General features: G+C 39.9%; 3 protein-coding genes across 5 annotated transcripts in view; 2 read left to right on the top strand and 1 right to left on the bottom strand.

The window, feature by feature from the left end:
* Positions 1 to 18,078, bottom strand: part of pi4kab (phosphatidylinositol 4-kinase, catalytic, alpha b) — a 28,997-nt gene extending 10,919 nt beyond the window's left edge. Inside the window, exons 1-34 of one of the 2 annotated variants that reach the window (XM_005473534.4) lie at positions 17,859 to 18,078; positions 16,158 to 16,274; positions 15,487 to 15,580; positions 15,090 to 15,178; positions 14,916 to 14,988; positions 14,568 to 14,830; positions 14,339 to 14,405; positions 13,442 to 13,590; positions 13,258 to 13,323; positions 13,046 to 13,142; positions 12,721 to 12,912; positions 12,513 to 12,613; positions 12,265 to 12,394; positions 11,422 to 11,551; positions 11,222 to 11,317; positions 10,914 to 11,097; positions 9,275 to 9,378; positions 8,884 to 9,052; positions 8,741 to 8,791; positions 5,012 to 5,120; positions 4,008 to 4,144; positions 3,782 to 3,915; positions 3,591 to 3,673; positions 3,433 to 3,503; positions 3,217 to 3,341; positions 3,047 to 3,128; positions 2,728 to 2,811; positions 2,378 to 2,467; positions 2,092 to 2,211; positions 1,206 to 1,220; positions 967 to 1,059; positions 715 to 871; positions 475 to 602; positions 229 to 387 (exon numbers count right to left, since the gene is read on the bottom strand). In XM_005473534.4, the coding sequence (XP_005473591.1) occupies positions 229 to 387; positions 475 to 602; positions 715 to 871; positions 967 to 1,059; positions 1,206 to 1,220; positions 2,092 to 2,211; positions 2,378 to 2,467; positions 2,728 to 2,811; positions 3,047 to 3,128; positions 3,217 to 3,341; positions 3,433 to 3,503; positions 3,591 to 3,673; positions 3,782 to 3,915; positions 4,008 to 4,144; positions 5,012 to 5,120; positions 8,741 to 8,791; positions 8,884 to 9,052; positions 9,275 to 9,378; positions 10,914 to 11,097; positions 11,222 to 11,317; positions 11,422 to 11,551; positions 12,265 to 12,394; positions 12,513 to 12,613; positions 12,721 to 12,912; positions 13,046 to 13,142; positions 13,258 to 13,323; positions 13,442 to 13,590; positions 14,339 to 14,405; positions 14,568 to 14,830; positions 14,916 to 14,988; positions 15,090 to 15,178; positions 15,487 to 15,580; positions 16,158 to 16,274; positions 17,859 to 18,056 (3,957 nt within the window). In that variant the 5' untranslated portion in view covers positions 18,057 to 18,078. The remainder of the gene's footprint in view (positions 1 to 228; positions 388 to 474; positions 603 to 714; positions 872 to 966; positions 1,060 to 1,205; positions 1,221 to 2,091; positions 2,212 to 2,377; positions 2,468 to 2,727; positions 2,812 to 3,046; positions 3,129 to 3,216; positions 3,342 to 3,432; positions 3,504 to 3,590; positions 3,674 to 3,781; positions 3,916 to 4,007; positions 4,145 to 5,011; positions 5,121 to 8,740; positions 8,792 to 8,883; positions 9,053 to 9,274; positions 9,379 to 10,913; positions 11,098 to 11,221; positions 11,318 to 11,421; positions 11,552 to 12,264; positions 12,395 to 12,512; positions 12,614 to 12,720; positions 12,913 to 13,045; positions 13,143 to 13,257; positions 13,324 to 13,441; positions 13,591 to 14,338; positions 14,406 to 14,567; positions 14,831 to 14,915; positions 14,989 to 15,089; positions 15,179 to 15,486; positions 15,581 to 16,157; positions 16,275 to 17,858) is intronic. The other variant, XM_005473535.4, reaches the window with a different exon arrangement.
* Positions 5,396 to 8,311, top strand: serpind1 (serpin peptidase inhibitor, clade D (heparin cofactor), member 1). The gene is made up of 7 exons (XM_003451025.4): positions 5,396 to 5,554; positions 5,720 to 5,987; positions 6,248 to 6,891; positions 6,976 to 7,124; positions 7,249 to 7,373; positions 7,513 to 7,657; positions 7,789 to 8,311. The coding sequence occupies exons 2-7, from the start codon at positions 5,728 to 5,730 to the stop codon at positions 7,978 to 7,980; spliced, it is 1,515 nt and encodes a 504-aa protein (XP_003451073.1). The 5' UTR covers positions 5,396 to 5,554; positions 5,720 to 5,727; the 3' UTR covers positions 7,981 to 8,311.
* A 115-nt stretch (positions 18,079 to 18,193) lies between the features above and the next one.
* snap29 (synaptosome associated protein 29) lies at positions 18,194 to 22,247 on the top strand. Of its 2 annotated transcripts, none has more exons than XM_003451026.4 (6): positions 18,194 to 18,332; positions 19,902 to 20,138; positions 20,278 to 20,471; positions 20,802 to 20,887; positions 20,972 to 21,076; positions 21,171 to 22,247. In XM_003451026.4, the coding sequence occupies exons 2-6, from the start codon at positions 19,902 to 19,904 to the stop codon at positions 21,326 to 21,328; spliced, it is 780 nt and encodes a 259-aa protein (XP_003451074.1). In that variant the 5' UTR covers positions 18,194 to 18,332; the 3' UTR covers positions 21,329 to 22,247. The 2 variants fall into 2 exon arrangements, with proteins under 2 accessions (XP_003451074.1, XP_025767841.1); XM_025912056.1 differs by lacking the exon at positions 18,194 to 18,332 and adding an exon at positions 18,414 to 18,575.
* Positions 22,248 to 22,511: the final 264 nt, after the last annotated feature.

Below are 22,511 nucleotides of genomic sequence, written 5' to 3'. Positions count from 1 at the left end.
AAAATTCTTGGGCTGATATAAAAATAGATTTAAAAACTGATCAGTATTGACCTACAATATGCTGGACTCACTCAGCACTGTCTTTAATGAGATATCTATCCACTAAAAGTCAGGACAAGTGATGAAAAACATTCAGCAAAGAAACAGTTCAAAAGCAGCTAGATGGCAGCATTACTTAAAAATAAACCTTAAACAGCAAACAACACAAGTTTATTCTGTATAACTGACCTCTATCCAGAGGAAGTGAGGGACGACATCAGGAGCACAGGGTGTAGGTTGACTCTCCTCGGAGACAGCCAGAGGGCCAGCCTCGACCTTAGCCTCCGAGAATAAACCCATCTTCAGCTCTACTGTCATCTGCCAAGCTCCTGCCATTTCACGCATGAACTAAGAAGAAACATTAAAGATAATCAACTTAAACTAAACATGCATTCATGTAATTATTTAAACGATTTTAAGAGAAGTGACACATACAGGCACTTCCACCCCATTGTGCGCAGCCAGTAGCCATTCCCAGCAGGCAATGGCAGTTTCCATGCCATGTTCTGTAAACATCTTCAGAGGAGACCAACAAAGATGGTGCAAGAGCAGTGGATCGCAGTCTGAAAGCCAGACATGAAAACAAGAAAATTATTAATGAAAAGTGAACTTTATATAATAATTAAATGCATAAATAAATAACAGGCTTGATTTAAGTGAAGCAGAGCTGCTCACTTTTGGTAGTTATAAGGAGGGCAGCCATCTTGAACATGGCCTGGGTGAAGGCCTCGGGGTCTTTTTTATCCAGAGCACTGGTCATCTGATGGATCATCAACTTGTTGAGATCCGACTGGCTGTGAGTCGCCTCTGAGAACTGGATCATACCAGCCACCTAGACAGTACATAAAAAAGACAGGAGATAGCATCAGAGAGCAGGAGAGGCTGTGCTGTGTAGCTGTGCTTTTAAATATTCCCAATATAGTTTACCTCTCCCGTGTACCGGTTTCGCAGATTGAGTGACGCCATGAAGTTGGAGTAGTCTTTTTTCACACATGCTGGTCTCTCTGTCAGCTGGGTGGTCTGAAGGGGGGAAAAAACACAATGTAACTGTCGAACAACTGCGTCGAAACTATGGAAGCATGAGCGACAGCTTTAATGTCACACTTGGATATACTGAGGGTGTCATGCCTGAGGCCTTTTTCTCTGTATTTAGTGATCAGACCAACCTGAGGGAAAGCAGCCTATGGTTGGGCACATGGTGGAAGACAGTACCAGCATAACCAGTAAGCCAAATGGGCAACCAGCCAGCCAGCCAACCCACCCACCAGTCCATTGCAGGTAAGTAACCAGGTAACCAGCAAATCCGTACACAGGCCAAGCAACCAGGTAGGTAGTTCGGTGCAGTTTAATAAAGACAAAATACAACAAATGAAGCAAATGAAAAGACAGATATAGCAGAATGCAGGCCCAAAGAACATATAAGAAATGCCTAGCAAGCAAAATAATGTCACACAGACTAGTAAGCATGCACACGTGAACATAGACTTCTACAAATTTTTTAAAGAGCTACAAAATAAAACACACAAGCTATATGTGCACAACAAAAAAAACAACACGAAACTTTTTCTGAATACAAACAAAAAGCCAACGTCTTTGGCAAAGCTGCTAAATTGCACATGGCATGTTAAAAAGCACTTTATGTTGGACAGTTGTTAATGAGCATTCAATCAACAAACCTGGGAGGCCATTTGGAATTAAACATTCTTAGTTTGCAGTTTGTTCCAAGTACAGTATGTTACCAAAATGCTCTTGCTCTTGTCATCTACTGCCCTCTAAGTATTCTGACTACATACATCTTTGGTAAAACCGTATCTTTGCACTAATTTGCATCTAAACTATATATAAAAAAATACCGTATTGGTTTAGTGAACGTTATCTTTCTGCAGAATTGCTAAAATGCAGTAGATTCTATCTCACCATCAGTTTGGCTCATTTTGTCTAAATTTATCTTGACATTTAATCGGGGGTTAAATCCAATATTTACAGTATGATAACTGCGGTGATCGGAAGGATTTGTGTGAAGCCATGGATGGAAGTGTATCTGTGACTCACGCCTAGTGTAGTACTCTGTCTGTTGTAGCCTGCAAAGTGAAGTATGCTCTCTGTGGCCATTGCAAGGCCAGTGTGCTGTGACAGTCCTGACACCCAGATCTGATGCTTGTTCAGATACTCCTGCAAGAAAAATCCAAATAACAGATATGACAAGAATCATTTACAGTCACTTATGCCTTGTTTACTCAAAGTAAACACTCCTTTTCAAAACAGGTAAAAGTTAATTGCTTGCTTAAAATAAATTAATAGAGGCCATCTATTAAATAAAAACGTAAAAGAAACGAACCTGTAGGTGAGACTTTGTGACCGAAGGAGCCCATTTCATTGCTTCTTTCAGGATCTCACCACAGCGAGCAGCAAAGTCTTTTACTATGCTCTAAAAGGAGTTGGGAAATAAAGACATAGTGCTACTTTACTAAGAACAAGAGTGGCGGACAATCACTGAGTAAAATAAATTGTAGCACAAACTAAATGCCATTTGTTTATTTAATTCCTACAGTTTTTTCAAGAGCCCAAACCTCAGTCCACCATTATAATACAGTTTACACTTAAAAAAGAACTCTCTCCCTACTATTGTTGAAGCCCATGCTATGCTGCCCTCTAGTGGTCAGAAGTGTAATAACAGGCCAAACTCACCTCTCTGGCTTCATATGTGTCAGGAACAGTGATCCTGTATGGGGTGTCGGGAATGTCATAGTATGGCTGGTCCTTGTGAATGTCCTAAAGTAAAGGAGAATACATTTTGTTCACATGAAGTCTATATTTGCATCTATTTAAACACTTCTATGAGATCTCATCAGTTTCCACAAAAACAACTTAAAACCTCTTTTATTCGACCACAGCACAGCGACTTGCTGACTCTGCATTATGTTATCGGTACAGGGACCGAGAACCAGGCACTCAAACAAAGAACCTGGCACTTTGTCTATCACATCAAGCCTCTCCTCATACTCACAGCACTTAGTGACAGAGAGAGTGTCTGCAGAATATCCAACATGGTCTTCAACACACGACCGCTCCAGAGTAGATGAGGGAATCTGGTTCAGATAGAAGGACATAAAAACGCTTAGAAAAAATGATAAGCGAGGAAAAAGCAGACAAGGTAACTAAATGATTTCTACTCACGTCTCAGCCAAACCAGAGAGGTATTTGTCTGCTACTCTGCGGATCCTCTTGTGGGTATGATTGAAGTTCACCAACAAGAATTGGGCATGACGCTCTAATTCCTCTTCGTGTTCTTTGGTCTTTGCCTGAAAGCATAAGAAACAAAATGATTTTTTAAAATCTGAACTAATTAAATTTTGCAAGCTCCACATATTTTACTATTTAAATGCCCCCTACCTTCTCAGCCATCATCTGAAGGAAAACATCAAATACCTTGTCGCCAACACAAATGATGCACTGCATCATGCCTGCAAAAAAGGAAAACTGAGAAAATGGGCTCCATATATTAAAAAGACAACAGGATGATTAAATTGATTCGGGCACAAAGCTCTCACCAGATTTGTCTTTCTGGATTGCTTTGTCTTCAAAGTATCGAAACATGACCTGGAACCTATCAGGATCATTGGACCGCAGCATCCTGAGAGAGATAACAGGAGGAAATTACATTTTTGCACATTTTGACCTCACTTAAGCAATCAAAGGTGAGAAAAGACAAGGAAATTAAGCTCATGCCAATAGAGCTGACCTCATGTATTCTAATCGGTAGACGGAGAGCAGGTATGTGGACATGGCAAAGTCTAGCTTGTTAATGAGGGCAGACCCTTCAGGAGGTGGGTCAAGGAGATTGCTGATGGTTGACCGCAGTTCACTTAACTCTGCCTGGAGGAAAAAAAGATTTGAACACCTAAATATTAATTCTGGTATTCCTTTAATTAAAAAAAAACAAATCAAAACTATTTTGAACACTGTACCGGGGTGACGGTGTCGTTTTTCAGAGCTGAGTTGTACTGTAGCTCAGACCGCAGAGGTTCTCCACTGGGGAAGGTGAGAAGAGGAGACTTGGTAGCAATCTCACACACACCTTCATACCACTCCTCTGGCCAAAGCCCTAAAAAGACAAAAGATATTTCAAGAAATATCCACATATCAACACAGCCATGGCAGATGTACCAGGAAAAAAAAAAACAACCTTTCTTCAAAATAAGCTGAATCCATTTTGAACAGAATTTGGAACGTTTCTTTTATTTTTAGATATTACTTAATTTAACATCTATTACTGATCAATTTCGCTGATTTATCCTCAAAGTTTGTGCAACAACTTTGTTTTCAGAATACTTTATTAATCTCTAAGGAAATTATATACAATCATGTTTAATAATTTCACTGTAAGCCAACAATTTCATTCTAAATTATAACTGTTAATGTATTTCTTTTAATAACTTCTGACTACTATGTACTACTGACTATGCATCTATTACCTTTCCCTTCTAGATCTTGTTAAATTCTACTCAGTTCTTCACTCCTTGCAAAGTTAATTGAGCTAACCACTCCACATACCCCTGGCTACTGCAGAAGCACCTCCTAGTACTTCTGGTTAGACACTGACACAGACCTATGAATCTTATGTTTATGGTGAATCTTAAAATTAAATTAGGTTTGTGACAATTGATCTATCTTTATATTTTTGGTGTAAAATCTTCATGATTATTATATTTCTTGTAATTCTGCTCGTACAAGTCTAAGCAAACAACTACATGATCTATGTTTTACAAATGAAAGCCACAGATGCCTTGAGATTCCAAAACATCAGTGCTGAACACGGCAAGGAGCCTCATCATGGGAGGAGCTTAACCCCATAAATGCCAACTCATGGCACGAAGCTTTGAATATCACTTCACATTCATGTGATAGGATATGGTGCTCAACCATTCTTCTGTATGCAAAGCATATGAAAATTACTTAATTCTTTGCTTACCTGATCCTTCCACAGCGAAACCCATGACCACTGAGTACAACCAGAAGTCCCTAAACAGCTTCTGGAGGCGGGGCTTGGCCTCTTTGATTGGTGGAAGCCTCCTGGTCAACTATGAGTCAAAAAAAGTCAGACAAGACAGATAATTGCTCTAAATCAATAACTGTTATTGCTTAAATCAATAATTTTATGCAAAAAGTGAATATAAAAAACAAAATACTGGTACTCCCTTTGAGTACAAAAGGTTATTACACACTGGATATTATGCATACTAACAAAATGTAAGGCTTACAAATAAATTAAAAGCTGCAAACAATGTGTTACTGAACTACAGGACATTTAACTGTTAGTAAAATATATTCTTAACAAGTGAGCAGAATGGTGAAGAGTTAAAGGTTGGAGTCAGTCACAGGACGTTTTGGTCTGTTTGATCTGGTTTATTTGTTCAAGAGAAGCCCACATCAAAGTTCAGTGGTGTATTCAATTCTTTGCTCTTAGTCCTACAAACAGAAGCAACAGAAGGCTTTACACCACGACCCAGTAAAGGTAAGACATTACCGTTATTACAGACAAACTGCTGTTTTCTTTTAAAAACTAGGTTAAATTTTTCAACAGCAAGGAAATTATTTCATATCTACAGATTTTTAAGCATCTAATTGAATCAGATCTATTTAAAGTGGTCGTGCTAAATATGCATTTCCTCTGCCTCAGCCATTAGGATGTGGGTCATCACTCTCATCTCAGCAGTCTGTCTGCTGGCTAGTCCATCTCTGGCTGGAATCAAAGATCTCAGCTCTCACTTCAGTGACCCCAAACCGGACCCCAGAGGCTTCGAAGCAGATGGCACAGTGGACATAGAGTCCCTACCCTTGGAGTACCACAAGGAAAACACTGTCACTAATGACCTATTTGATGGCTTTGAGGATGAAGATTATATTGACTTTGATAAGATCCTAGCAGCAGGCAGTGATGACTACATGTGAGTATTAGTGAATTTTTTTACTGGGGTGGATTGTTTAAATATGTTTTTGTAAAAATACGTAAAGTGTATATTAACTAAAGTTCGTTTACAACATAAACACTTGTACGCTTGTGATATTTTTCTTGGTAGTGTTGATGATGTAACTGTGTATATGTGTATACACATCAACTATGGGACACATGTACAAACCACAATAAACAGTTACTTATTACTCTACTTTTAAATGGTTAGATGATGAATCTAAACATGTCTTTCAGTGAAGGGGATGAGGTCGATGAGATTGCCACACCAGCCCCCGACATTGACATCTTTGCCGAACCCTCTGACCCAAAGATTCGCCGTGCCAGACTTCTGCGACTGTTCCACGGTCGTTCTCGCCTTCAGCGCCTCAACATGGTGAATGGCCGTTTTGGCTTTAACCTCTATCGAAGTCTTCGAAACAACGTCAACCAAACTGACAACATCCTGCTAGCACCCGCTGGGATCTCCATTGCCATGGGGATGATGTCTTTAGGTGCGAGATCTGAAACCCATGATCAGATCTACAAAGTTCTGGGATTCGCTGAGTTTGTCAACGCCAGTCATCACTATGACAACACAACAGTGCACAAGCTTTTCAGGAAGCTGACACACAGGCTCTTCAGGAGGAAGTTTGGCTACACATTGCGCTCTGTAAATGATGTCTACGTCAAGAACAGCATCTCTGTGAAAGACACTTTCCGGGCAGAGACAAAGAATTACTATTTTGCAGAGCCTCAGTCAGTGGACTTCAGAGACCCTGCCTTTCTGGCTAAGGCAAACCAGCGCATACAAAAGCTCACTAAAGGGCTGATTCGGGAACCGCTGAAGAGTGTGGATCCAAATATGGTGCTGATGCTGCTTAACTACCTGTACTTCAAAGGTGAGAGAAAAAAATATGACATGCTTTCAAAAGACCCCTATGATTTCAACATGGCTGTTTGACTTTATTTGTTTGACTAAACAGGAACTTGGGAGCAAAAATTCCCTAAAGAAATGACTCACTATCGCAACTTCAGAGTTAATGAAAAAACAAATGTACGTGTGCCAATGATGACAAACAAGGGGAACTATCTAGCTGCTGCCGATCATGAATTAGACTGTGATGTCCTACAGGTGGGTGGCCACATACTGATTCAATGCTGAGTGCCAATCTTCAACAAAAATGTTCTCACAAACAGGGACGCGTAAACAGTTTAACCTAACAGCACCACAAAAAGATCAAATTTCCTTTTTTCAGCTCCCATACACAGGAAACATCAGCATGCTCATCGCCTTGCCAAGGAAGCTCACTGGCATGAGGTCCTTGGAGCAGGAGATCTCTCCCACTGTCGTCAATAAGTGGCTCAAAAACATGACAAACAGGTCAGCAGCTGAGTCACTAAAGTTTTTCAGTAGAGGATCTTTTAAAGCTACTGGTTTATGGGGAAAAGTGGAAAAAAAGTTTGGATATTGTTGCGATTTAAAATGATTCAACTATGACAAACTTCTATGTCCCCTTCAGGACACGTGAGATTGTGCTACCTCGGTTTAAACTGGAGCAAAACTATGACTTGATTGAAAACCTGAAGAAGATGGGCCTCACTGGCGTGTTTGAGGAGACTGCAGATTTCTCTGGCATGACCTCTGAAAGAGTTTCCATGAACTGGGTGAGTAATAGCAAATCGCTGACAAATGATCATGATCTGTGATCCATTCAGTCACCTGGACATCTTATTAACAGCATACAATACTTCCTGCTGTTTCAAAGTAATGTACAGATTCTGATTTCTCTCTGTAGCTGAAGCACCAAGGAATCATCACTGTGAATGAAGAGGGAACAGAAGCTGCTGCTCTGACTCAGGTGGGCTTCATGCCGCTCTCCTCTCAAATTCGCTTCGTCGTCGATCACCCCTTCCTCTTCCTGATCTACGAGCACCGCACGGACTGCCTCGTGTTCATGGGCCGGGTGGCCAATCCCTCCCAGAGCTAAACAAAAAGTTGTGTTGCACAGCTAAACTATTCATGACAAGCCTGCTTAGAATGACCGACTAGATTTGGCTGATTTTAGAAGTTGACATCAAGTAAAGAATATTTCATGCGAGTATAGCCTCCAACTGAACATTTAAAGTTCTCCCTTACATAACTCAAAGCACAGAGTGTCTCTGAATAACTCAATAAATGCTTATCTGTCTGTTAATGTTTTATCTTCTGCAATGACACTAATGTAGAAGCGTGCTCAGAAAACAGAATTTTGAAAATGTTCTTACTCTAAGGCTGAAGTGAAACAGTCACTTCTGTGAATAAAGCTTAATCTTGTAAAAAAATTTTTTTTTTTTCAACAAAGGGGGTGCTCTAAAAAAGAAAATTTCAACTTTACTATTTAAATATTTAATGTGTTAAGACCTAAAACTATTACTATTAATGGAAAGTACTAACTAGCACACAAGTGGAGGACTATATATACACTAAAAAAATATAAACTGAATGGATTGTATTATAATATTACTGTAGGCGCATAATGTTTGGGGGGGCTTAAAGCAGTAGCATTCAGCATTGAACTATAACACCGATGTCTGTACTGCAACTGACTTGGTAAATATTTGTTCATACAGTTAAAACCTAACTAACACTTTGTATTCCCTTGCAAGAACTCAAACATTGATGTAGCTACCTCAGCTAACCTATGTACGGGTATTTTAACACTTACAAAAAAAGCCATTAAAGGGAAACCCCCTTTAACGGCTACTCACCACAGCAATCACTGGAATGAGAACTCCAAGATTTCCAGCACTACTTGATGCCTAGGGCGATAGAGAGAGCTATTAGCATGCCATCAATGTGGCTGTTACCAATTTCCTCTTGTGTTTGGATGTTTATGTGAGGAACCATGTACCTTTAGTGCGGGGCCCTTGTCAGAGGCCCTCTCGCTGGCTCTCTTTCCTTCAAGGCCCAGTTGAACAAACAGTTCTAAAAGGTTCACCAACAGTTCGTCCACAAGCTGCTCCCCCTGCAGGTTGGCTGCAATGTTGGCAAGAGCATTTATCACTGCCAGAGAGCAGTGCCTTGATGGGGAAACAACAGCACAGATGGAGGAAAAAGTTAAACACAGCTGCAGTACATATAGCCATAAATGTAACCAAGTTAAACATGCCTGTAATAACTAATCAGGCAGAAGTATAACATAGAAGTCTTCTGTTCATAACTGATGGCAGTGAGTAACTGTAACTTTAAACACTCTTGCAGCTGCTGGTCACTCGTTGAAAAATGTGAGAGCAGATGCTGACCTGTAGCCATGATCTCTGTAGTCTTTGGTGGCTGAGTAGACCACTGAACTTGCTTTCACACTGATCTGCTGGAACAGATTCCACACCTCCTGGTAGATGTATTGCTACAAACAAAGAGACACATAAGGACATGTTTAAAAGCTGAAATGTAAGAACCAGTGGGAGAATGTCAAGATAACACGGTGCTGCTTACAAAAGTTACAATTTTCTCAACAATAAACATTAGTGGTGATAAAACGCAAAAGATCTATATCAGTTGGGCGTTTTGGTGAGATCTATTTTCAGTACTTTTTTTTTTAAGATGTTGTTTGTCAGAATGAGGGTGGGCTTTTTGTCCAGAGCACCCGATTACACTCCAGTGGAGTGTCATTAGGAGTCTTGGACTCCTTTCTTAATGTTTAAGTGCACTGAAGAAATAAACACCAGCTGACAAGTTTACAATAATTACGATGTGTCAGCATCTTTAGCAAAAGGAACTCGAATTAACGCCTCTGTATTCCTCTACCACCAAATCAAGATGCAGTTTACATCAGGGTAAACTCAATCGCCACTTCATTAGGTATACTTGTTCAACTTCTTGATAACATAAATATCTAATCAGTCAATCACATGTCAGGAATTCAGTTAATTTAAGCATGTAGACACTGTCAAGATGGCCTGTTGACTGAGCATCAGAAATTTGATTTAAGTGATTCGAACATGAAAAGACTGTTAGTGCCAGAGAGGCCGATCTTGTTTCGAAAACTGCTGATGTACTGGGATTTTCCCCACACAGCCACATCTGGGGTTTATAGAGAATGGTTGGGGGAAAAGCAGCAGAGCAGCAGTGATCTGGGTGAAAATGTTTTATTTATGCCTGGGGTCAAAGGAGAATGGCCAGTCTATTTTGAGCTGACAGGAAGGCAACAGTAATTCAAATAACCACTCTTCACCAACCAATGTATGCCGGAGACATTAAACCAGCACATTAAACCTTGAAGTAGATGAGCTGAAAGAGCAGAAGAAGGTGCGGTCAGTCACAAAGAGGACACTGAGGCTATAACTGGTACAGGCTAACTAAAGTTGGATGTCAGAAGACTGGAAAAATGTTTCCTGGTCTAATGAGTCTCAGTTTCTGTTGTGACATTTGGATGATGTGATCAGAATATGGCATAAACATCAGTCAGACTGGTGGTAGTGACGGCTTGTATCATAGATGTGCAGCCAACTAATCTTTTAATGGGTCAAAATCTCTGAGTAATGTTTTTAGCACCTTCTTGTATATTTGCCATAAATAATTAAAAACAGTTTTGAAGGTAAAAGGGGACCAACCCAGTACTAGCAAGGTGAAACTAATGAACTGGCCGATGAGTTTATATGTACCACACATTTTGTAGGCATTTAAGAGGGTGGGACCAAATATTATGTAAACAGCTCAGTAGCCCATCAAATATTAAGTATGGTCAAAATCTCCCTTTCTGTCTGTGGTGTTGAATAATGCCAAGTGTCAAAAGCTGAATATTATAAAGCTGAGATAGATTTTGTTAGGCCAAGCATTTCACCTATGGTGTAATTTGTTAGATAATTATTTACTCCTTTGCCTATATGCCATGAAGACATCTAAAAATTGGGAGCAAGTTTCTCTGCAATGTGTACATACATTTCCTGTAATGACCATACAGCCAAGCTGGTCTATGATGAGCACATCCAGCTGTGAAGGAGGCTGGCAGAACTTTTGCTGGAGGATCTGCAGAATATGCTCCATGACTTTCGGAGTGTCTCTCAGAGCTACTGCAATGTGGCCAAGTGCTCGAATGGTGTGATCTGGAATTAGATGGGCATCCCTGGAAGAAATGAGATTATTCATTTTTAAAGCAGTTCATCAGGGTATCTGTGTCAAGGACTTGGATATCACTTGGGTGATTCTAAAGCCTAAAGTATTTTGTTTTTAGTAGAAACGTTGCTCACTTGTCATTCTCCTGTGAAATGTATAGACGGTTTGAAAGACTAGCCAAGAAAGCCTCGACTATCACGTTGTCCATCGTCAAACCAGCTTTCAGACATCTGACAGAGAAAAGGACAAAAAGGTAAAAACAGAATGTTAAATAAAAACAGTTTAATTTTTTTTTTATCTCAGAGGAGCAGTGCTAGGTGTGTTTGTATCCAACCTGCAGATGTTGTCAATGGAAATATCTCTGAGCTGTTCATACATGGAAGGCTGGTCTTTCCTGTTTGACAGTAAGTTGAAGGTGGACTGAGAGTGCTCATTGGTCACATTTATCCTAATTTCTCCTGTGCCTGAAAGAAGTGTAACAGCAGCACAAACACATAAATATTAGCGCAAACAGAATACAAGTTATAACACTATGTAAAACAAGATGCTACATGTGAATAAAGGAAGAGCCAAGTGTAAAATCTAAAGAGCGCATTTTGTAATTTATAAATTAAATGACTTATCTATAGAAAAACAGCACTCTGTGTTCAGAAAAAGCAAAAATCTATACCCTGAATTACATTTACAACTGTTCTGAGTCTGTAGCCACTCATCAATGAACAGTTTAGATCAATGATGGTTGTGAGCTGGGCGCGACAATGACATTGTTATTGATGCATATTTGTCTTTGTGCTCTTAGCAACATGACTCATGTCCCATTTATCTTTGCACCAACTGTGCTGTTCTTTGGATAAGATAGATGTGCGCTGGATGCTGTTTTCAAAGTGGCAATTGAAATATTAATTTCACTGTACTTTCAGGCAGAACTTGCATGTTTACCACAGCACAGTCATAGGAAACTTAGGTGCTATTAACCCGTTTTCAACTTAGAAAACATCCTTTCTGTGTGAAGACTTAGAAGAGACTATGCTCTTTAAATAAAACTATATTTATTTGCTGTGAAAAATAATCCTAAATATGCTTCATGGTGTTTTTAGAGCAAAATTCTTATGAGGATAGGAGTTTTTAGTCTTAGCTCAGAGGTGGATTTGAAGAAACCAGTTTACACAGCAAGTACCTGTGCTGTACTGGTTGTGGTACTTGTAGAGTTTTATAAGAACAGGAGAAGGAACCACCAGGAAATCCTTGAGAGAGGTTGTGGCAGAGTGAGCAACTACTGGAAACCTTTCACACAGGCGACCCAGGCCCTGAAATGAAGTAGAAGACAGTCAGAAAACCATTAAACCAATGCACAGCACAGAAACAAAATGTCCAGAACCTTCTGTAACACTGTACTTTTCTACATTTGTAATAATATTATTATACCTGTAGGCAACAGATGAGCAGAGGCATATGGGCAATGATGACTTTACTGGAGGTTTTTGACTGCAGTTTCTCTGACAGTTTGGTACACAAATTCTCAGCTCCTGAAGAAAAAAAAAATATGACAGCATCAGCACCAGCAAACACATCCAGATCCCTCTGATTATGACGTCTGAATATACACTGTTCACTTTCTGCTGCAATTCATTACCTTGCTCATCTTTAACGGCCCACACCATAAGGTCCACGCATGCAGCATTGGCTTGGCAACGAAGCTTGAGGGGGCTTTGTTCCCCTGGCAGCCCTCCAGTGTCATGAAGAACCCTCTGCAGCTCCGACTGACTGCTGCTAAACTGTTCCAGTACAAAATCGTGCACTTCCCGCACAAATGTTGGCTGCAGAGCTTTAAAAACATAAAGAGAGAATGAGTATTTGTAAAATAGTGTTCAGCACAAAATTGGCTGGCAAACAGAACAATAGCAACAGCAGGGCTGCCTGCTGTTAATGCATAATAAATACACTCTCTGTTGTTTTACCTTTCATGTAATATAGTGTGTCCCGCAGCATTTTGAACACACACACATAGAGAGGGTCACTGAAGGTTTTGTAATAGAGGTTGATTCCAGGATTAGACTTAACAACAAACAGAGGAGACATTGACAGAACAGATTATTTAACTGATAAGATCCTGTGTCTAACTTTGAATTTACCAATTATAATTTTGCACAGACAGCGGTCATATGCTTACCTCTATGACTTCTGTCACAGTGGCATCCAGAGTTTTCAAAAATGACTCGGACACAAACTTCTTCACCTGCAAGCCAACATTGCACACAACTACTGTAAAGGCTCAAGATACATAAACTGGATGAGAAGCAACGGTAAAAGATTTAAAGAGCTGTAAACGGTGTATGGGTAGTAGGCTACTGCACCATGGCAAGGAGCTGTCGGAGCAGATCCGCAGGCACCTCCACCTCATTTTCTCCTTCCCCCAGGAAGAGTGGAGATACCGAGAAACTGGAGCTGACTGTAGAGAAATAGTAGTCAGGGTCGACTGTGTTGCTGTCTGGAAAATAGGCACCTGAAATCAGTGGGAGCAGAAGAATTATTAACAAAAACAAGTAGGATGAAATATGACCATTAGATCTCAGCGGGTACTATTTCAATAATATAGAAATAGTTCATTTTGTAAAATAGGGGTTTTTTTGTTACACATAATTCTACTGAATTTACATTCCATAGCAACAATTAAACCTTTCTGTGTAACAGATTAGGGCTTGTAATACAGCAGATTATAAGTGCAGAATTACTGAGATAAAACACTTTTTGAGTCTGTCCCAGACAATAAAAAAAAAACAAAAAAAAAACACATTCTCTAAAGGAGTTTGGAATGCTAGCATAGTTAACAGGAAATCTGTGGAAATACAGCAAATGTCACAAAACTCTAAATCTGACCACAAACAACAGCATGAATTGGTATTTCCAATTTTATAGGGTAATAGGGGATTGGAAATACCACTTCGGGCATAAAGCAATTAAAGGCCTTAGTATCAATCTGGCATAACGTAGCAGCTATAAAACTCAGCATGAACCCAAACAAAAAAGTCTAACCACAGTTACAACGTTTTTACTGTCAGGCTTATTACAATGTTACAGTATGGGGGATATTGCAGTTCACCCTAACAAACCTAAAACAAAGTGCCCAGTTGTTACATAATGCTGACAGACAGCTGATAATAACAAGCTGAGCTGAATTACCAGACTATAGAGTCAAACTAAAAACTAAGACACAATTATTTTTAAAGTAACTTCTGTTTCTTCAGTTTTACCTTCCAAGTAATGTGGACTAGGAGTTGTAGGAGAGCAGGGTGAGTGGCCTCCTGGATCTGTACTGATCTGTTTGAAAGCACATTACACAACTTTAATGGGTAACGAAACATACCAACATCATTGAATAATATAAATTAACAAAGCAAATAAAACTATTATTGCTCTGGATTCTCCCCTAATTATCCTGAACAAGCAAAACACGTCTTGAATCCGGCAACATGTACCGACCTGTGCAGATGAATCTAGGTTGGTCCCGGTGCGTCTGCGCAGAGTATCACTCTGGCACACTGTAAGCAGTGAGGACGGTAGAATAGAACGAAAGTCATTGAAGGATCTGCGCCGTACACCCTCTGTTTCCTCTGTAACGCATCGTGCCTGAGGAGAATCTTTGGGGAACAACTTGGATAACAGAGCTTCATCTGTGTGGCTGTAGCGGCCAAATGCCCGAGTCATGCCAAGCAGGCTGGGAACAATATACTTGCACAGGAAGACTGCAGACAAAAAAGAGCAGCGTTAAGGTTCTTTTTTTTGTTTTAAAAGCAAAAGTCAGAATGTTTGTTGCATTTCTATCTATACCTTTGTCATGATTATCCGGTGTTTGGCACATATCCTGTAACGCCTGCATGACCTCCATTATAGTGTTTAAGATCTATAGGGAAAACAGTGCAAAAACAGTGAGTTAGCACTTCAATGCAATGCACCCCAACCCTGAGAATAATATAACGATTTATCACCACTTTTTAAACAGACCTCTTGTCTTGAGTCTGGATCCCTCTGAGCCACATCTGACAGAAGAGTCACTAGACAGAAGCTGAAGTTTTCTGCTACAGGGAGAAATTCTGAGGAGCAGAAAGTTACACAGATACAGTTGAATTGAATGCCTCATAAGGTTGAACAAAAGAAAAGAAATAATGATAAGCAGATTTGCCAAAAATGTAAACATCAGATACAGAGCAACACAGCATTAAGTGGAACAGAAGCAGCAGTTCACAATATGCAATTCAAGTATAAATTAACCCATCTGTCCAGTGTAATACATCTCAATACAGTACAATTAATTAATAAGAATTGCTAGAAATTCTACTGCCACAAGTAAAAGGAGTCTATTGTAAAACTAAAAGCCTCACTATAAGAGGATTCTTCTTACCCTTTCCTTTCTTTCCTGAGCTTTCTTCGATCCATTGGACCCGTGGCAGCCCTCTCAGTAGGCTCAGCAAGTAAGAAACAAGTATGTCTTTGTGCTGCAGGAGTAAAACAAATCATTACACACCACAAACAAGTGGACTCGGCAGCATAAAATCAGCACTTTTGCATGCCTGACAAGCACTGACGGATCAAAACAACGAGGTTATCTCACACAAGCAAATCTGGGTCAAAGAAAGTGTATCACAGCTTTAAAAATAAAAGTAAGGCATCCAGCACTATGCTGTCAGACAGAAAGGAAGCTTTCCCAACTGTGTCTAAGTGTGATGAGGTTAGCGGCTTACACGGCTAACTGCATGTCTAATCGCCAGCTTAATCAGATTATGAGAATAAGCTTATCACAGGGATACATGTAGAGTCCGAGGAGAGCGCAGGAGCAAACGTGGACTAATAGTTCTAATACAATATTACAATTACTATACCTGTGAAACAGAGTTTGATAAGCAGTTAGGAAAATAGAAAATTGGTATTGTGTCAATATGCAATGCCAATACTTCACTATCTAATGACCTAAACTATGAAATCTTAAATCTACTGTATTACCATAACAGCTTGAAGTAAAATGAAAATACTGTATTCAAAACACTCCTCAGCCTTTTACTGACAACCACCCACCTGTAAGCCAGATTCCACCAAAAACACAGCCAGTGCAATAACAGCATCTCTGCGACGCACATCCAGAGTGAACACACCACGGACTTCCACTGGACACATACATTGCAGCTTCTGGACCTAAAAGGCCAAAAAAGAATATTAAAGTAACAGTCCAGGCTGGTAATATTCACACATTAAGCTGATTTATCTCACTTGACAGCCCAGTGTGTTTGTGTCACACAGCATATGAAAACATAACACTACAGCATTAGACAATATGTCAAGTGTTAAAAACTGTTTGTATAGAAGCTTGTTTCTGCTACTGAAAAACAAGCATGTGTTACCATCCATAAGTCAAAATTTGGGGGTTATTTTCTCAAGTATTACCCTTAATAACTTGAAATTTCAAGTCATTTTCTAATAAGTATGAGTTACTAAGTAAAAGTTTTGAGATAATTACCAAAAGTTTTGAATTACAGATAGCAAAATACTTTTTTTCAGTTGTGGAAGCAAACTTCCAGATGTTTCAGAGTGAGTGTATGTTCAAATGAAAGTAATATTTGTTAAGACTTGCACTGTTCAATTAAATTCAACAACACTAATAGAGAGAAATCCCCAACAATCAGACAACCCTCCCTTATGAGCAAGCACTTGGCGAAAGCAGCTAGGAAAAACTCCCTTTTAACAAAAATAAACCTCAAGGAAAACCAGACTCTGGGAAGGGCAGCCATCTGCCAAGACAGCTTGGGGGTGGGGGGTGGGAAACAGGACATAAGACACTGTGGAAGAGAGCCAGGGCTTAATAATAACTAAGGGTTAAAAGTAAAGTGAGATATAAACACAGGGACAGTGAAAAGAAAAAGAAGAAGAAACATGGTGCATCATGAGAAGCCTCCAGCACCTTGCCCTATTACAGCTTAACTAAGGGATGGCTCAGGGTCACCTGATCATCTACCCGATGACATCTGGAATCTGTACACTTTTATGCACACTGTGTAACCCAGCAAGCCAGAGATATTAAGATACATGCATTTATGATATCAGATAAACTGCTAGGCAGTTTCCTCCCTACAGCTCAAACACACAGTAGAACTGGGAATTACATAACATAACCCATAATAGCCCTTAAAGTTACAACACTTGGTGACAGCTTATTGATAATGGCTTCATATGTTCCCCTCTAATACCCTTTACTTTCATTTACAAAATGTACCCATTGTGTTTTGTTTTGTTTTTTTAAAAACCTTTCCTATATTGGCAAGACCCAACTATCAATCTGCAACAGGTTTCCAACTATATAACACATGTAGGCGGATTTTGATAGCAGTAAAGACAAACAGAGCAGCCTGTGAATGAACTCCTGTCTCAAACATTTCTCTGTAAACCTGTTTGACTGCAGTGCCGATCAAGCTTGACCGCTCTGTCCGTCCGATGCAGTAACAGGCACCACACAGCAACGCCACTTTCCTCTGCACTGCCCACTTTTCTGCTTCAGGGTTTTGGACACCACGGCTCGCGTTTTAGAGATTTCTAACCACGGAGTCGCGCACACAAACATACAAACATAACTGTTAAATGTTAGCTTGGTTGTCATGTCGTTGATCAAAATAAGCCACCGCCTGTGCGGAAGCGCAGCTACACCCTGAACAACCCTGCCACTGCTTCTAATTACTAACATGGTTAATTATTGCGTGTTTTTGGAGCTCAAGCTTGTTTTCTCACCTTTTCGACCGGTGCGGGGCGGTGTGCGGCCAATGAGCGGGCCAGCGACAGGACTGTATTAAAATAAAACCCCCTCGTACCACCTCCCATTACGGACATGTTTACCCCTACATTAAACCAGCGCAATTCATCGCTGAGAGGAAACAAGCGAGCGGGGCTGCCTGGGAAAGCCGCAGTACGGCAACTCAGCAGGGACATTTCTAACAGGGGCTCTTCGTTACCGTAGCAACTCACTCACAAAGGGCTTGAAATAGATCAAATTAAGCAAATGTATGGATTGTATTTATATTATTTACATTACAACCTGCGTGGGTTTTTATCAGTAAGTAACCCCAATATCGCCGTGGTGTGCGTTTCCTTTACGCAAGATCAGCTGTCGCGACAGTGTGTGTGCAACGTCATCAAACGCGATAGGAAGAGTTCAGTCAGCTGATAGAGCAACAACAGCGTCTGCCACGGCTCCTGTGGTCAAAGGTTCGTCTGTTAAGTTAATCGTTCTTTTTTGTGTCTTTTTTTTTTTTTTTTTACACTTTCGTTTTAGACAGCATTTGTTCAATAAGAGAAAATTGCCTGTGGTGACGCTTGCGGATGTGGTCGTTTTAGTTGACTGGCAGTTAAGCTAACAGTTGACTAGCAAACCAACACCCCGGCGATACATCAAACATTTCTTGACTTGCAATACTGTTTTATTTTTCTCCTCTTAATATAACACAGCAGGTATTGTTGCAGATGATTAATGTGAAATATGTTGACAAGCCTAACTGTTGCTCGAATTACTTGTTGGACAACGTTGAAGTTAGCCGAAGCTAACACGCTGGAGCTTTCGTAATCGCACGAGTTCAGACAAGTTTCGAAATGAACAATTAACCTTCTTTTATCAACAAAAACTTATTGTTGTAATGAAACTAATTATTATCTAAATAGCAGATGTATTATGTTACGCATCGTTTAATTACCGGTATTCAGCTATCCGATCCCAAAATATAGTACATAACTTTTCTTCCCGACGAGGTGCGATCTATCCATCGATCTATCCATTTTCCTCCGCTTATTCAGTTCATGGAATTCAACATGTTGTGCCAAAGAGTGGACTTAAAACTACTTGGTAATCAAAATATTACCAAAACAATTAGCTTCGAAAGCTGGCTTAAAAAGCAGGAGCAGTGTCCTGTGTGTTAGCTCTGCATTTCTCCCTATGACTCGTGAGATGGGTTCCAGTCTAACGCATGACCCTGAATTGGATAACCAGAAGAAAATGGATGGAATGGCTAGATATGTGTGCAGATGCCTGTGCTTAACTGAGCCTGGTTCTGCCGGAGGTCTCTTCCAGTAAAAGTTGAGGGCAGGGGAGAGGAGGGGATCCCCTCTGCTTACACGGAGGGGATCCCCTCTGCTTACACAGAGGGGATAATTTGGGTTATCTCTCTGCTATTATAGGCTTTACCTTTCAATGTAAAGCACCTTGAGACAACTGTTGCTTTTGCGAAATTAGTTGAAGTCACAATAAACAACACTCAGACTGTTTGAAGGATTTAATCAGTGAATAAGTGAATTTAAAAGATTATCAAGTCTTGGGAGACAACGTTTAAGAGGCGTGGTTGAGATGGTTTGGATATGTGCAGAGGAGGGATATTAGATCCATTGGACAAAGCATGTTAAAGATGAAGCTGACAGGCAAGAGGAAAAACAAGAAGACCACAGAGAAGATTCATGGATATAGCGAAGGAGGACATGCAGAGGGTTTATGTGGCAGAAGAGGATGCCAGGGAGAGGGTCAGATTGTGGCAGATAATCTGTTTAGGGAACCCATAAAGGGAGCAGCTGAAAAAAGCCAAAGATCATCAAGACTGGAACCAAATATCTAATCTTTTATTAACCTGTTTATAGTTTTATTGTGTTCCAAGAAGTTGTTTTAGTTTTAAGCAATCTAAAATCCATTATTTACAGGTAACAAAAACATGTAACTTGATGATCATGTGATACAGTTGAAAGGCTTATAGTCCTTTAGCTAAAATTACCAAAACATTCGTTTTTGCTCCACAGATGGCCTACCCTAAATCCCACAACCCGTTTGCAGATGATGACGAGGAGGAGGATTTCAAGCCTAAAAGTAGGGGGTTTGACGACGAGCCAAGTGACAGCGGGTTGAGTGAAGCAGAGAGGAGGCAGAGATGTCTCCAGCAGGAAGTGATGCGTACAGCGCAGTCTGCTGTGGATAGCAGTTACCGCTCACTTTCCCTCATCTATGAATCAGAGAAGATGGGTGTGGAAACTGCAGAGGTATCTTAAATGAATAAGGTTCACACTACTGTACAAAGAATTGACACTGTCTTTGAAAAGGCGACAATCAACAAAGAGTTATTTTTAAAGGCCCCGTCTTCCCATACCTCATCCTGAATTAGTCCCTTCTTGTCTACAGGAGCTGATGCGACAGGGTGAGGCTATAAAGAGGACAGACAAGATGCTGGATAACATGGATCAAGACCTGAAGACCAGTCAAAGGCACATTAACAGTATTAAGAGTGTGTGGGGCGGCCTTGTCAATTATTTTAAGGGAACGCCAGAGACAAAGCCACCACCTGAGCAGCCAAAGGGCTACAAGGCCAGTGAAAGGTAAGTTTGTTTTTATTCTCTGTGTCAGTGAGGTGTGGTAGCATCATCCAGTTTTAATTTCTGCATGTTTTAACTCCTTAACAAATCAAAGAGTTCTGTGATATAGAGGAGTTTCAATATATTAAAGTTTGATATGCTGTTATGTGTAGGGGCAAGTTATCATATTTTACAACAAAGCATTAAAACAGTTACTCTGAATTTGTGTTAAAGTAATGTTAACTTCTTTTAGAAGTTCAGGTAATTCATTTTTGTTTTTTACTTTCATGCGTACAACTTGTTATTGACCGTCTCTCCCTAAATGTTTGAACAATTCTTATCTGACTTTCTCAGATTACAGACTGCCTTGGCCAGCAGCAGAGAAAATGAAGATAAGTACCAAGCTAGCCACCCCAACCTAAGAAAACTGGATACGGGAGGTAAGTGTTGGAACAAGAACCTCAACATTACGCTATCTTCCCACCACTTACTGGCTCTCACTATTTCTTATTTCATTGTTTTAGGATTTGGAGCTACTGCATCAATAGATGATGGCTCATCTCAACAGAATGGATACCCTAAGAACATATACCTGAAGGAGGCTCACCAGACTCTTGACAAAAATTTAGGTAGGGAAATGCTGCACTTATTTAGTTACATAACATGTTTTTATATAAAGTTTGTCTGCTGTAATTGAACTGATGTCTTTTGTGAATGTCTTAGATGAGATGTGTGTAGGCTTGGGTAGACTGAAGAATCTTGGACTTGGTCTGCAGTCTGAAATTGATGGGCAGGACGACTCCATTGATGCTCTGCTAAATAAAGTGGACAAAATGGATACAAAGATCCACAACACAAACCAACAGATGAAAAAACTGTAATAAACACTTGGATTCAACTCAAGGAAACCAAAACTGACCGCCGATCATCCTCTCACCTGGGCCTCCATTTTTTTTTCTCCACCTCCTTCTTTTAAAGAAAAGACTGTTCACTGTTTGTTTTGGATGTCACTGTCTGTCTCTTTCTGCACTGGAGTTGTTTATTTTCTCTGTTAAGTTCCTCTCAAACTCTGTCTGAATGTATATAGTTGAACTCTTAATTGATTCCATTCTGTTTTTATTGATCACCTTAGGTGTTTAATTGGCTATTGGTTTGCTCATCATTCGTGCTGAACAAACAAATTCTGTTACAAATGAGGAAATTAATTTTAATGATTAAATATTCACTTAAAGGAGAGTAACTGGATCATTTTGTGTGACATTCATATGTCAGTGCTAACTGTGATTCCTAGGCCTGCCACTCCACGATTATAAAAAAAATACAAGCAAGCAGCTAGCCTAGCTCAAGTCACATTTGCCTTATGTGTAATTTGTATGTACGGTAGACTAGCTTTTGAAGCTGTGCCAAGTCCATGTCACCACTGGCACCGCTCACCATGTGAAGCTTCCCTCTGACATTTCTGAAATTTGTTTTTGAAGTTTATTCTTGTTTTTGAAGGATTTGATTAGCCTTATATAAATCCTGTGTATTTATGGTTATTCATTGAATGCTGCATTATTAGACAAATAATGTGAACAAGCTCATGTTAATATAAAAACTGTCAAAGAAGGAATATAGCCCTCATACTAATTATTGTTGTATCTTCCATTTCTGAGTAAAAGAACCACTTTTTTTAAGTAAAACACAAAGCTATACTACTAAGGTGATTAAAAATATGGTTTTATGGTTATGTCTTATTTTTGCCATGTTTATCATTTATTGTAATCAAGTCTGCATAGCCAATAAAGTGTATAGAACAAGTCTGAGATGTCCTGTATATTGTTTGTTACAAGTGAAGCAGGAAGCCCAAAGCACCACAGAGTGGCGCCACATTCCCAGGAATTAATTTCTACAGTTTCATTAGATTTTTGGGTAGTATGTGTCTTACTTTTCCATGGTCTGATAGCAAGAGAGAGATTTGGTTTGTTTTTTTCAGATTAAAGAAAGGATTTTGTTAGGAATATATATAATCTATTTGTTTCCGTTTTCCTAATTTTGTCATTTGAGGATGTGTGGGAGTTTGTT

This window comes from Oreochromis niloticus, linkage group LG12 (genome assembly GCF_001858045.2).
Source record: "Oreochromis niloticus isolate F11D_XX linkage group LG12, O_niloticus_UMD_NMBU, whole genome shotgun sequence".
Taxonomy (NCBI): Eukaryota; Metazoa; Chordata; class Actinopteri; order Cichliformes; family Cichlidae; genus Oreochromis; species Oreochromis niloticus.
Note: the sequence above shows the minus strand (reverse complement) of the source record. Positions and strands in the feature narration are given on the sequence as shown.